Source organism: Otolemur garnettii, unplaced genomic scaffold (genome assembly GCF_000181295.1).
Source record: "Otolemur garnettii isolate 467f Iridium unplaced genomic scaffold, OtoGar3 scaffold00055, whole genome shotgun sequence".
Lineage (NCBI taxonomy): Eukaryota > Metazoa > Chordata > Mammalia > Primates > Galagidae > Otolemur > Otolemur garnettii.
In genome coordinates this window covers 2,146,948-2,161,958 of record NW_003852450.1, presented here as the reverse complement: position 1 = coordinate 2,161,958, position 15,011 = coordinate 2,146,948, and the positions used below count along the sequence as shown (strand labels likewise).

The window sequence follows — 15,011 nt, the reverse complement described above, 5'->3', positions numbered from 1 at the left end:
TTCTGAACTCGATTTCTGACATCTCAGCCATCTGTTTATGGATGGTGTCTTCAGTTGCATCTACCCCATTTTTCCTTGGGGGACTTGATCTACTCTGGTTATTCAAGTTGCTAGAGTTTTTCCGCTGATTCTGCCCCATGCTGAGTTTACCTTGTTTGGAGGCCTTATCAGAACTGTTCAGTTGGTGGTTTCTTCTAGTTGCCCAGAGAGACAGGCAGAGTGTGTCTGTTGTCTTCTCCCAGTTCTCGGGTGCTAGGGCAACCGGGACACAGTGGAACGTCAGCAACCACACCGGAGTGTGTGTAGCTGGATTAGACCTTGTTTAGCCTGCCGGGGTGACCAGGGGGCAGGAGACTGGCAGCAGCTGGATCAGTCCTAGTTCGGCCCTACCGGGGCAACCGGTGGAACAGGGGAACTATAGCGGCTAGATCAGTCCTAGTTCAGCCCTGCCAGAGTAGCTGGGGAGGGGGAGCAGAGGACTTCTTCACATTGCCCTTGGATGTGTGCGGCACTAGCAAGCCAATCTGTGCCCTCCCAGCATGGGAGCCCAGAGAGGGAACTCCTCCACCTCCGCCGGTGGGACACATGTGGCTCTAGCAAACTGTTCTGGGTTCACCCAGAGTGGCAGACTCCTCCACTGCCATCTGCAGGGCGTGCATGGCTCTAGCAAGCAGTTTTGGGCCCACCCAGCACGGGTGCCTGGAGCGGGGAATTCTTCTGCTGGCCCCTGTGGGGTGTGCACGTCTCTAGCAAGCTGTTTTGGATCTGCCTGGAACAGAGGACTCCTCTGCCACTGCCCATGGGATGCCCGTGGCACTAGCAAGCAGTTCTGGGCCTGCCCAGAGCAGGAGCCTGAGGCGGGATCTCCTCTGCTGCCCGTGAGGCGTGCAACTCTAGCAAGCAGTTCTGGGCCTGCCCCAAGTGGGGGGACTCCTCTGCCACCACCCATGGGGTGCCCGTGGCTCTAGCAAGTAGTTCCGTGCCTGCCCGAGGCAGGGGACTCTTCTGTGGCCACCTGCTGCCTTTGGGAGGTGTGCAGCTCTAGCCAGCAATTCTGGACCCACCCAGAGCCCCGGAGTGGGGATCTCCTCTGCTGCTCGTGGGGCGTGTGGTTCTAGCAAACGGTTCTGGGCCTGCCCAAAGTTGGGGCCTCCTCCGTCACTGCCCGCGGGGTGCGCAAGGGTCTAGCAAGTAATTCTGTGGCTTCCCGGAGCAGGGGAATCCTCTGTGACCACCCGCCACCTGCAAGAGGTGTGTGGCTGTAGCAAGCAGTTCTAGGCCTGCCCAGAGCCCTGGAGTGGGGATCTCCTCTGCCCCCTGTGGGGTGCGTGGCTCTAGCAAGCACTTTGGGGCCCTCCCAGAGTGGGGGACTCCTCCGCCGCCACCTGCGTGGGTGCGCAAGGCTCTAGCAAGTAGTTTTGTGCCTGCCAGGAGCAGGAAACTCCTCTGCGACCACCCACTGCCTGCAGGAAGTATGTGGCTCTAGCAAGCAGTTCTGGTCCTGCCCAGAGCCCTGGTGCAGGGGTCTCCTCTACTGCCCGTGGGGTGCATGGCTCTAGCAAGCAATTCTGGGCCCACCCAAAGTTGGGGACTCCTCCATCACAGCCCGTGGGGTGCATGAGGCTCTAGCAAGTAGTTCTGTGGCTGCCCAGAGTAGGGGACTCTGCTGCGACCACCTGCCACCTGCAGGAGGCATGCGGCTCTAGCAAGCAGTTCTGGGCCCACCCAGAGCCCTGGAGCTGGGATCTCCTCTGCCGCCTGTGGGGTGCGTGGCTCTAGCAAGCAGTTCTGAGCCCCCCCAGAGTGGGGGACTCCTCTGCCATTGCTGCAGGGTGCACAAGGCTCTAGCAAGTAGTTATGTGCCTGCCCAGAGCAGGGGGACTCCTGTGCAGCCATCTGCTGCCAGCGGGAGGCTTGCGGCTCTAGTAAGCAGTTCTGGACCTTCAAAGAGCCCTGGAGCAGGGGTCTCCTCTGCCACTCGTGGGGTGTGCAGCTCTAGCAAGCAGTTCTGGGCCCTGCCAGAGTGGGGGACTCCTCCACTGTCACCCATGGGGTGCACAAGGCTCTAGCAAGTAGTTCTGTGCCTTCCCGGCACAGGGGACTCCTCTGCAGCCACCTGCCACCTGCGGGAGGCAGGTGGCTCTAGCAAGAAGTTCTGGGGCCTGCTTTGTATCTGTATTTTGTGTTCTTAAATGCTCTTCCTTGGACTTAGAGCTTGCCAAACTTCTTTCTGGGCTCAGCTCCCCGTCTTTGGTTTCATAGATTCTGATTCCAGCCAGTTTTTCTTCCTTTGCTCAGGAGCCTCTGACCAGGGTTGCTACCAGTCGGCCATCTTCCCAGAATTCTTTACAGTTAATTTGAATATATTTTATTGTGAAATATAAACATAGTAATTGCAGAATTTTCCATTTAACATACCCTATCTTATTCCTAGCATATTGGATTCTATTCGAATAGTATTTGACTGTTTTTTTTTAAATTACAGAATATTATGGAAGTTACATAATTTGCTTTTGCACAGATTGAGATTGAGTCAAAGTTATAAGTGCTCCCATTACAGAGATAGTGTGCACTGTACCCACTAGGTGTGAATTTACCTGTCTCCTCCCACCTGCTTGATTTTTGTTCAGGTTTACTTCCATGTGTTGCATATAAGTGTGGATCCATAGCTTGTCATTACCTTGTAAGAGGGAGGAAAAATAAATGAGAAATGATCAGTATGGATTTTGGGGGGCTCTGGTAGAGTTTCTGGATGACTGGATTTTTTAATTTTTATTTTTTATTTCTTTTGCAGTTTTTGGTCAGGGCTGGGTTTGAACCCACCACCTCGGGTATATGGAGCCAGCACCCTACCCCTTTGAGTCACAGGCGCTACCCTGGACTTATTTATTTATTTTTTCATTTCATTCTGCGTTTCCTTTATTCTTTCAAGCAGACAGCTCTGCTTTGCAAATGCAAATGAAGCACAAACCCTGTCCCAGAGTTAGCAGCTTATTTTGGGAATACTGGGAAGAAAGAAAAACTTTCCTGTACTCTCTTATATTTAGTGACTGGCACTTGCAAATTAAACTAACAAAAGACAGATTAATAGGAGAGAAAAAACAATTTGTTAATAGATGCAACGTAAACACACGTGGGAAAACTCCGTGTTGAGTAATGGAAAGGAATGATTAGAATCTGGGGCTTATCTTCTATCTTAGTAAGTGCAGGGGAGAAGAAGAAATGTACTTAAGGAAAACCAGATGACTTTTTGGAAAGATAAATGGGTTTTCAAGAGAACAAATAGTCAATAAGAAAGTCTGTAATCATGTTTGTCTATAAACATGAGAAGTCTTCTGTCTCTGTAAAATTCTCCTGGAGAAGGAATTTGGAGATGAGTTTTATTCAAGTTTTCCCTTCTGGGAGTAGATCTGCCTTGAAGAGCAATTTATGGCAACCTTCTTTCCCAGAAGTTGCTTTTGTCAGATAAAAGTAGCCCAGGAAAGCCTTTTCACCCCTGGGTCATTGAATCTCAAGTGCCTTCAGCTTAAAATTTTGGAGTGGTGTATTCTGATTCCCTTCAGGAGAAAGGCACAAATCAAATCAACAAAGCAATAATAATGGTGGGAAAAGAGGATAATATTTTAGATCTTACTATGTGGTTAGATGCTTTGTATTTGTTATTTTAACAAAACCTAACACTCTGTAGGAATTTTGACCCAATTTTGCAATGAAAGCACAGAGAACCAACTTATGTGCTATGATAGTCATGAACAACATGCTAAGGGAGCCGCAGAGCAATTTTATGTGGTTTAATTCTGGAGACCAAAACCCTCCCCTTACCTCTCTCTTCATTCACTTAGTTACTTCCAGACTCAGGTCAAATCTTGCCCTGGGAAGAGCCACCAAGTGGGAAGCCTGGCCTAGGCCTGGCAAATGAGGATAATGTGTCACTGCAGGACTTTGAAGCTGTCAGGCTTGGAATCAGTTAGGACCAGCTTCTTTCTGGGAAGCCAAAGATCTGGAGGGACAGAGACAAGTAAGATTAGTTTGCTTCCTTGAGCTTTCAGTCTTTTGTGCTGCTAAAGTCATAGGGGATCTGGTATTTTGGGAAAGGGGAATGATGTAGCAACTAGAAGGTGGATCTTCCTTAGGAAAGCACCAGAGATTGGCTCACTGATCTCTTCCCCCAGAGCTGGTGAAGAGTTGCAGAAGGTGGACTGTAAACATGGGCAAATATTGACCAAAGTCAAGGTCATGGCAAGACCATTTGGCCCACATTGTTTGGGGGAAGGATAAACCTGCAGTTCAAAAAGACTGGTTAACTGGATTTGAGCTGGAAACTGGGAAATTTCCGAAACTAAGTTTTAAACCTGGCGGCTCTTTTACTTTTTTTTTTTGGTTTCTTCGCTAAGTCTCTCCATACCAACTTCCTTACTGCTGTTCTTATTTCCTGTTGTAGGATTTTTTTTCATATTCTCCAGAAAAGGGAAATCAATATAATTTCTTCTCTGGGAGGGAAGTGGTTAGTGTGCTCTTAAGTGGCATTAGAAGATCTATTTTGAACTAAAGCCGGTGTCTGGGCTGGGTTAATTCCAGCCTGGGTCAAGTAACCACCAGATGTTTTATCAGTTTGCGTGCTGTCTTGTGGTTGTGTGGCTGATTTCTGCTTCCGATGGTACGTATGCTTTCCTTAAATTCAGCTTGCAAGGCATTTGATATCAGTTTGCAGAATTCTGTCTAGAGTTTTAATGAAGTTTAAATTTACGGTATTTCTCAAATGGCCAGTGCTCTGTGCTCAATAGAATCTTAGTATATTTTTAATGATAATCCTGCTATGGGTAGTTACTATTTACTGTCCCTTTCTGTCTGGGAGCAAAAAAAAGTACCGATTTCAAAAATACAAGAAAGGTCCTACCTGTACTAAACTCCGGGGCTGCTACTTGGGAAGGGGATTATTTGTTTAGGAGTGGACCACTTGTGGTGGAATTCGAGTGAAATCCCTATTATCCTTTTTGAAATAAAACTTTGGAAATCCTTGGAAAAGGAAGGACATGGTTGTATGTGGACATGGCAGAGTACAGGAATCAAGATGAATAACCAGAAAAAGACACTGGGATGAAGGGATCTAATTAGGGCTTCCTGACAGCCCTCCACATACCGAGTGCATCTGTTTTCTTTTTCCTTCCAGCAGAGCATTGTTTGGAACTTCCCCCAGTGAACAACAGCATATTTGTTGCCCAGGAGGTAGAAGGACAAATCCTGGGGACTTACTTTTGTATCAAGGGTTACCACTTGGTAGGAGAGAAAACCCTTTTGTGCAATGCCACCAAGGAATGGAGTGCTCCCACCACCAAATGCCGCTGTAAGTTGGAGCTTTCTGCTTCTTTGACCAAATTTTCATCCCACTATGTTCTCTCATTTTGTGCTTTCTACCGGTGATGTTAAATCCTTTGAAGAAAAAAAAGTCTTTCATTTCTAAGAGTCCACCATTAAAGCATTCTAGTGGTGGAGCTTCTCTTGGAAGGTACACGATCGCTCTTGATCATTATTTAGTTGAATAGAATCCATCATACCTACCAGAAGGAAATGGTTTCTTCCACATATTTAGAACTATGTTTCTTGTAGTTCTTTAAAAATGGGAAAGGGAGTGCTTTAAATATGTGCTTTAAAAGTGCTTTAAAAATGTTTTATATTATGGAAAATTTAAAATATATACAAAAGACAGAAGAGTCAAATTAACTCATGTATATTCATCACATAGCTTCATCAGTTATCAACACATGACTAGTCTTGTTTCATTGACATCCTCACTTTATCATTGTGAAGTAAGCATAGCATTTTATTTCACCTATCATATAACTTTTGAACTGGGAGAAAATTATGTGATTTGTGATTCTCACAAATGTGATTCTGAGACCCAACTGACTTGTTCAAGGTTACAAAACTCATTTGTGGAATTTTCTGCATAGGTGGAGAATAAGTAAACCATATCTTGTTTATGATCACTATTTTTAAAAATACTAAATTGGTAATGCTATTTTTTTAAAAAATTAAATTAAATATTAAAATATTTTAAAAATATTAAATATTAAAATATTACTGTAAATCTATAGTAAAACATCAATATTATTACCCTTCATGCATATACCCAAATCTACTTTCCTCTGCATTGTCTCCTGTTTTTGTATATCATAGGAGAAAACAAAACAAAGGAAAAATGGCTGGATAAAAGGGAAGAAAAAACTCACCTCAAATATAGGCTCAATAATTTTGAGCCGTGCCTAATAGGACAATAAACATGCTATTGATAATTTCTAGTTATGTGCCTAATAACTTTTAGGAAATTCAATTGCCAATTCATGTCATTCTTGTGCATGACTAAGATCTTTCCGGTTATACTTACCTCAGCCTCATCTTTTCTCATCTTGTACTGATATAGTTTAGTACCATGTACCTGGCCCCATTAAAAATGTGCAGTTTCAGCTCTGATCGTCTGTTTTCTCCCTAAAGTCTGGCTTTCACTGTAAGGTGCTTCAGCCTTGCCCTTTTAGATGACTACTTGTTTTCTTCTTCAGTGGGCCACTGTCCTGACCCGGTGCTGGTGAACGGTGAATTTAATTATTCGGGGCCTGCAAACATAAATGACAGAATCACGTTTACGTGCAATGACCACTACATCTTGAAGGGCAGTAATTGGAGCCAGTGTCTAGAGGACCACTCCTGGACACCTCCCTTTCCCATCTGCAAAAGCAGTAAGTTTTAGAGAAACAATCACAAATCCCAAGGATACTGATGAGTGCTGTCACCCTAGACATTTGCAATGTCCCTGTAGTGTTTTCCTTCTTCTTTCCTAAGCTCCTGGGAAGGGCTTAGGGTCTAACCAATAGCCAAGAAACAAGGAGCGCTCTCAGGACGAAACCTCAAGTAGAGTGATAGATTCCAGTGACATGAACAGCAAGGAACTGTACAATGCCTTTTCTCTTCTTAAGTAGCTTTATATCCTACTATTAGTGATTTAGTTTTTATTTGAAAAATACACATAGACACACACACAAGGACCATAACTCATCCACTGCAAAATTATCTACAAGAAATGAAAGTCCCTCTATCACTACAGTTTATCTGTCTCAGAGGTAACCAGCTGGATGTGTTTATTTCATGACTTTTCCTCATGTATATACAGACTTTTAGAACAAAATTCAAAACATACACATATGTATGTATGTGTGTTTAAATAAGAATTGTGTGTGTAGACATATGCCTATAAAATGGGACCTTGCTATATAGATTTTTAAGTTGTTTTATTTATTTATTTATTTATTTTGAGACAGAGTCTCACTTTGTCATCTTCAGTGGAGTGCTGTAGTATCATAGCTCACAGCAACCTCAAACTTTTGAAATCAAGCGATTCTCTTGTCTTAGTCCCCTGAGTTATTGGGACTGCAGGCACCTGCCACAACACCCGACTACGTTTTAGAGACGGGGTCTCACACTTGCTTAGGCTGGTTTCGAACCTGTGAGCTCAGGTGATCCACCTTCCTCAGCCTCCCAGAGTGCTGTTTTTTTAAATTTATAACAATATACACGGACATTTTTCAGGCCTATTCCTAGTTCTGTGGCCTATTTTTACATAACTGCATAGAGGAATGCCATAATTTATTACACATCACTCATAATGATGGACATTTGTTTTATTTCCATATTTTTGCTATTAACAACAATGCTGAAATGAATGTTTTATACACATGCACATCCTTATGTCTGTTATTATTTCCATAGGATAGATTCCTGGAATGATCACTAGGTCATAGGATGTCATTATTTGAAAAATATACTTAAATATCCAAGAAATTCTGCTAAACTTTTTAATACATATTGGTAACAAAATAAATAATGAAAAATCATTTACTTTCTGTTAATAATTATTAATGAATGTTGAAATGTAAATATAATTTAGTTCATAAGATGTATATAAAAATTTACTAAAGGATGTAAAATAAGACTTGACTTAAAAATAGATATACCATGATCTTGAATCAGGGTTACAGTGCAATCCCCACCAGAATTTTAAACTTAAAAAAACATGAAACAAAACATTAATGAACACAAATGTTTAAACTCAAAAAAACATGAAATGGACACATGGAAGAGTACATGTGTAACATTGCAAATTGACTTTTTTTAGAAAATTGTGAGTAATGTATAAATTTTGCTGAATTATAGGGGAGGAAAACTAGTATTATTAGATAGTAAGTAAAATAGATCTCTGATACAAGCAGAATAGAATTGAAAGGTCAAATTGTGGGTGGTATAATTAATATATTAAATAGCAAAGCATAGGCATAGACAAGTAGAACAGTTTATTTTAAATAGGGAGAAAGAGTATATATTCAGTGGTAATATGATAATAATTTATTTGGAAGCAGAAAAAATTAGGGCTCTAGTTCACACCATATTAACAATATATTCCAAATATATATATATATGCATGGATATATATATATATATATGAAGGAAAATTATTAAATTATTGTAAATATGAGAGAATATATTTATATTCTTAGGCTGGGAAAAGACTTTTTAAGGAAAAACACAAAAGTCAGAAGTCATAAAGGAAGAAAATGGACAGATTTAACAAAATTCTTCTTTTTCTTTTTTACCTCTTTTTTACTCACCAAGAGTAAAAGAGGAGATTTAACTAAAATTTTTAACTAAAAACTTCTATATACTACACAATTTTTAAAAAATGATAACAGACTTCAAAAAATTAAAAGATAACAGACTCTTAGAGAAAATATTTGCAACATATTTGATGGTTAAAGAATTATATTTTTAATATACATACAGCTCCTAGAAATCAGTAAAGATAATCCTATAAAAAATATTGGCAAAATTGTGTCAGGATAGACAGTTCTAAAATTATGACCCTAGGGGCTGGGTGTGGTGGCTCATGCCTGTAATCCTAGTACTCTGAGAGGCTGAGGCGGGTGAATGGCTTGAACTCACAGGTTCAAGACCAGCCTGAGCAAAAAGTGAGACTGCTGTCTACTAAAAATAGAAAAACTGAGAGAAGAGAATGGCTTGAGCCCAAGAGTTATAGGTTGCTGTGAGCTATGACACCACTACACTCTACCCAGGGTGACAGCTTGAGATGCTCAAAAAAACCCAAAACCAAAACAAACAAAAATTATGACCCTAAACAATGTTTCTATTTTCCAATTTTATGGAAGGATATTGAGCATTACTAATAATTACAGAAGTGGAAATTAAAATTAGATACAAGTATATGACTGATCAGAGTAGCAAAAAATGAAAACATTGATTTCATCTACTATCACTTGGGCTATGAGGAAATCACCATTTATGTCACTGAGAAAATAAAGTATTATCACTCTTCGGATGTGTTTTAGCAGTAGCTATAATAATACTACAGACAGGCAATTTAAAAGCACAAACTATGTATGTTCTTACAGGAGAGGATTTAGGGTTACTTAAAACATACATATATGCATACATATAAATATAGTTAAATTACGAGCATATAAGATCATTTTATATCATTAGCTTGACACATATTTCAAGTATTTCCTTATTTCTTCCAAACCTTTTACTCTCTTTGATTCAGTAATTCCTACCCTAATTTCCAACAACAAGGAGTTTTCACTTCATCACCCAGATCTGGAAGGGGCCCCCTAGGTCCTGAGGTCACTAAACCATATTTTCTATTTAGAATCAAGATCCACATTTTCTCTTTCAGTTAAAATTATACTCACGAAAGTCACAGGAACTGCACTCAAATTCCCTGATTAACTCATGGAAATTCTTGTTGCTTTCTTCTATTTAGCCTTTGAACTCTGTCTTTGAGCTTTTAAAATTTATTTACAGTGTCTTAACTGTACAAGTAATATATCTTTGCCATAGAAAAATATAGAAAAGAAAAGAAAGCAATTACTTACCAGCCTGGCACCCGAGGGTAAGAGTTATGAGTACTTAGATGAAACAACTTTTTAGGCATTGTTTCTGTGCAGGTATTTGTGTGTGATGGTATTTTATTTATTTAACTAATTAATTAATTAATTTTTTTTGAGACAGAGTCTCAAGCTGTTGCCCTGGGTAGAGTGCTGTGGCATCATAGCTGACAGCAACCTCAAACTCTTGGGTTAAAGCTATTCTCTTGCCTCAGCCTCCCAATCAGCTGGGACTATAGGTATCTGGCTATTTTTTGGTTATAGTTGTCGTTGTTTGCCAGGTCTGGGCTGGATTCGAACCCACCAGCTCCTGTGTATGTGGCTGATGCCCTAGCTGCTGAGCTAGAGACGCCAAGCCTGTGATGGTATTAAAAAAAAATACATTATATTATATATACTTTTTTATGATTTGCTGTTTTTACTTGACCATTTGTTTTGAAGACCTTTATGTAAATATACACCTACATAATCATTCTTTATTTAGCCTTAGTCTTGATCAATATGTTTAGCCTTATACAATCTCAGAGACTGTCTAAGAGACCTTGGAGATAATTTTATTTAACCTGTTTATCTTATATTTGAGAAAGCAAGTCAAGATGGGTAGAATGGATTTTGTAGCACCATGTAGTTCGAGAACAAATCAGAATCAACACTGACAACTCCTAGCACCTTGTCCTCTCTCATTCTCTTCTCTCCCAACTCCATCCTCCTTTTTGTCCTGAAGCTCTCACATGTCACAACTCTGTCCCATAGGGGCTGTTATCCTCTGTGTGAGCTCACATCCTTTACCTCCCTCCTCAAGAAGTTAAGTCTTCTCCCTTCACCTAGGGTCTAATATTTCCTTTCTTGTACCCTGTAATGGGCTTCTTTATAACTTAAACTTCCTTTCCTTGAGCTCCTGCCAGTCAAAAATCCCAAATCCCTCTTAGCTCAGAGGATGAGCCTGAGGAGGGGTCTCTCCCAGACCCAGAAGGAAATAAATGGAGAGCTCATCCCTAGAGCCTGTGTGTACAGTTGACCAGATGTTGGTGCTGCTGCAGACAGTTGCACTTAGGGGCCACTGTTGCCTGAAGATACCTGACCATCACAACTCTCACTCCTATACTCCTCTCTCTCAGGAGACTGTGGCCCTCCAGGGAATCCACCTCATGGTTATTTTGAAGGAAATAATTTCACTTTTGGATCTACCATTACTTATCACTGTGAAGACGGGTAAGTGCACACAGCCTGTCAAATGCGAGAGCTTGCCCGTCAGCTGCATACCTTTAGGGAATGACCCAGTCTAGGCCCACCTCGTCCCCGTATTTCCTACACGATTCTGAGCTCATTCCTATTTTGAGAGCTGCTTTAGCCTACTGCTAGCGCTCCCCAGTTTCTAGAAAACAGACTTATCTTGTTAAAGGATCCTATTTATGCAAATGAAAGGGTCACATTTTGCTTTTGTTAAGACAAGAGAAAGTATTTAAAATGTGTGTGTTTTCAAAGAAGCACAGAACAACAAAACCCCAAAATATAAAAAAAAGTTTAAAAACCCAGAACTTTAGAAATACAAAGACTTAGAGTACAGGCCCTGAGTTGCAAACATCCAACTGATGTCCAACTCACACTTGTGACTAGAGGCTATTACAGGTCACAGGTCAATGCACCTGTTCCAGTTTAACATACAGATTCAACTGAAGAACCAACCTCTAGAACCTATCTTGTTCATAACCCAGGGCCTACCTGTATAAACCCTTAAAGCATCTTAATTAAAGTCTGGCCACCCACCTGACAGATCTTCTAGCCTTTTCTTTCCCTTGTCCCAAACTTTTTTTTTTTTTTTTTTTGGATTAATATAAGGATACGTACAATTGGGTTAAATTGTTTGCATTTGTTAGGAAGTGTCCAAGTTGTAGTTGCATCCTTTACTCAGGAGGTAAGGATACAACTTACCCTACAGTGTACCCATTAGGTGAGAGCTTATGGAACCCCTCTCTGACTCCCCCCACTTCAATTCAATTGCATTTTTCTCTCATGTGGGCCTGTAGTTGTTCATCTGCTAGTTTCAAATTAATATTGAGTACATAGGGTGCTTGCTTTTTTATTCTTGAGATACTTTACTAAGGACAGGGTTCTTCAACTCCATCCAGGTAAATACAAAAGATGTAAAGTCTCCATCTTTTTATGGCTGAATAGCATTCCATGGTATATATACCACAGGTTATTAATCTATCCATGGCCTTGCCACAATCTTATTAAGCCAGAGTCATATGGTTTTCTGGAGCTCCAATCTCATTATTTATCTCCAAAAGACTCTGCTGTCAACTCATGTTTTTTCCTGATTAAAATTTACTGTTCCTTTTTAACTCATTCACTAAGATTTACTGGAGGTGTGATTCTAATTCTCTGTTCCTTTGCAGAGTTTAGATGAGAGATGCCTTCTTATATTGAATGATACAATTCTTCTTTCCTCATCCCTTTCACCAAAAAACTGTGTGCATAAACACACTGATCCGGAATTTCTCACTTCTCTGCTTTATGGGTTGACTCATCACTTGGGTCCTCCCTAACCACCAAGAGAGAGTTTTTACTTTATAACTGCTATGTGATACCAAGATAACTTAAGCTCAGGAGCAGGGAGATGGGTTCCATTACAGAATGAAATACTGAAATACCACTGCACAAAGCCAGCCTCTGTTACCTGGTTAGAAGGTGGAGAGACTAAGCCTTCAATTTCTGTTCAGGTACCGCCTAGTGGGCACGCAGGAGCAGCATTGCACGGATGGGGATTGGAGCAGTGAGCTTCCATTGTGCGAGCTGATCCAGAAAGCTCCCAAACCAGCCCCCCTGGCTGAGTGTGAGAAGGCACTTGTAAGTAGGAGGCTCTAGTCTGTCTGGTTCACAGTCTTATCTCTGGGGCCTGGCGTGGCTACTGGCGCATGCTCAGTAAATGTCTGTTTAATTTGGGGTGTTTTTGAATGAGATGGACTTGGTCTGATTATAGAAGGGGCTCATAAACTATTAATTCACATGTGTATATATGGACGTTTCTATTAACCACCATTATCACAAATGCCTCATAAGACCCTGTTGGTAGGAGTTGCTGTCTCGTGTGCCTCACAGAGCAAGGTACACAAACTCAGTGCCTGAGATTTGGAAGTACTCCAGTGAAAAAGTCTCTGAAATTCTTCAAGGTTCCAAGAACCACTGAACGGATCCATTTCATGGAGACTCTTTTTTTAGTTCATATTACATCAATTCATGTATTGACAAGTATATGTAAACCAGAAAATGCAGTTCATTCTTCATGAAGACCCAGATCTTTACTTAAGCTAGCCTGGGTTGGAGCCCCCACTCAGGGATCAAATTGCTGCTCCTAGCGTCAGAGTACATGGCTGGTCTCAGTCTGTCATAAGTTGTAACTTTTAAAAAAATTTTCTTTTTTCAGCGTGCCTTTTGGGAGACTAAGGATCTTTGCAAAGCGACAAAAGACTTCATGCAACGATTAAAGGAAAGTGACTTGACAATGAAGGAACTAAAATATTTTCTGGAAATGAAGAAAGCTGAGTTGAAGGCAAAAATATTGTTAACACTGTAGCTGAACAGATTGGTAATAGTAACGTATCTATGAATAAATTTTCCTCTTGGTTCTGAAATTGGTTTCAGATTTCTCTCTTACTGGGTTGAAATGCAAGTTCATAGTCACCAACTGCAGTTGTATTATGACTGTGTGTGTGTGTTGTGTGTATTCTTGGAGTCTGAAGAAGCCAAGTGTGGTTACCTGTTTAAGACAAGAATTAGCAGCATATTGCAATCTCCAAGATACAGAATCAACTCAAGTGACCATCAACCTAGGAATGGATTCATAAACTGTGGTATATTTATACCATGGACTGCTATTCAGCTATAAAAAGATGAAGGCTTTACATCTTTTGTATTAACCTGGATGGAGTTGGAGAACATTTTCCTTAGTAAAGTATCGTAAAAATAGAAAAGTCCATATCCTGTGTCTTTATTACTAACATGAAGGCAATAAACAAACAAATACACACACAAGAGAAAAACTCCATTAATTCTAGTTGGAGGAAGGGGAGAACAGGGAGGGGGAATTGTGCCTCACCTAACAGGCACAATGTACAGGTACATGGCACACGTCCTGAGTGAGGGACACACTTCAGCAGGGACTTTACCTAACAAGTGCAAATGATGTAACCTGATCCTTTGTAACCACGTATTAATCTGAAATTTAAAAAAAAGGAATTTGCAGCATACAAATAAGGAGCGGAGGGCTTAATTTCCTAAGAAGAATAGGGAAGCTCAGATTTTAGCTAAAAGTGTATCTCACATTTTAATATGATATATAAATTACAAGGCAAAAATTAACCAAAATTTATGAGGCAAAAATCAGCCTCCCATTTTTGGAAAATAGGCTCAGAATGACCACATCCTTACGATGACCTGCTGATAGATGTGAAGACGCAAACTCCCTCCTGGGTCTCCTCTACATCTGACTTATGAAACCAGGATTCCAAATCTTCTGTGATGAAATTGCTGACTTCTGGATGAAGTCCAGCCCTGCATGGTAGATTCGAGGTGCAGCACAGACAATATATTTTCTTCTCCTTTTTTAGAGGTGGCAGAAATAGGACTTCTAAGGCTTTCTATTAGGGTTTCATACTGAGCTGGCATGGTAAACTTCTCCCATTTGTCACCATGACCCCCGCCTGAAACACATAGGAAATCTGGATAAAATGTAATCAAAATGTGTAAGACAGTTTGAATTAATAGTACATCTCTATGTGAAGATAACAAAAGAGAAAAAGAAATGAGCTCTTGAGTAGCTCAGAGTTTGTTATATGTATGTTGCTAACATGATTTCAGGGTGGTTAGAAAAAACTTTTCAGAGAACAGTGCAAAGGAGGCATAGATGAGAAGAGGATTACTTCCCTCTGGAAGGAGGAGGCAGGAAAATTGTCAAGGGAGAAGCCGCAGCTATAGAGCCTTTAAAAATGAATAAGATTTAGAGACAAAATTAGGGAGAAGGATGTTCCAGATGGAAATAAGATTTAAGAAATGGAGTAA

General features: G+C 40.9%; 1 protein-coding gene across 2 annotated transcripts; it reads left to right on the top strand.

The window, feature by feature from the left end:
• Window positions 1–4,255: 4,255 nt before the first annotated feature.
• C4BPB (complement component 4 binding protein beta) lies at window positions 4,256–13,585 on the top strand. 2 transcript variants are annotated; one of them, XM_012806628.2, is made up of 6 exons: window positions 4,256–4,657; window positions 5,174–5,344; window positions 6,558–6,734; window positions 11,069–11,162; window positions 12,674–12,800; window positions 13,378–13,585. In XM_012806628.2, the coding sequence occupies exons 1-6, from the start codon at window positions 4,600–4,602 to the stop codon at window positions 13,525–13,527; spliced, it is 777 nt and encodes a 258-aa protein (XP_012662082.1). In that variant the 5' UTR covers window positions 4,256–4,599; the 3' UTR covers window positions 13,528–13,585. The 2 variants fall into 2 exon arrangements, with proteins under 2 accessions (XP_012662082.1, XP_003792365.1); XM_003792317.3 differs by having other exon boundaries at window positions 5,171–5,344.
• Window positions 13,586–15,011: the final 1,426 nt, after the last annotated feature.

Excerpts from the sequence above, each read along its gene's own strand:
- C4BPB (XM_003792317.3), top strand. The coding sequence starts at position 4,600 with ATGTTTTATCAGTTTGCGTGCTGTCTTGTGGTTGTGTGGCTGATTTCT. Across the intron at positions 6,735-11,068 it reads CTTTCCCATCTGCAAAAGCA|GAGACTGTGGCCCTCCAGGG; the intron begins GTAAGTTTTAGA and ends CCTCTCTCTCAG. Across the intron at positions 12,801-13,377 it reads CTGAGTGTGAGAAGGCACTT|CGTGCCTTTTGGGAGACTAA; the intron begins GTAAGTAGGAGG and ends TTCTTTTTTCAG.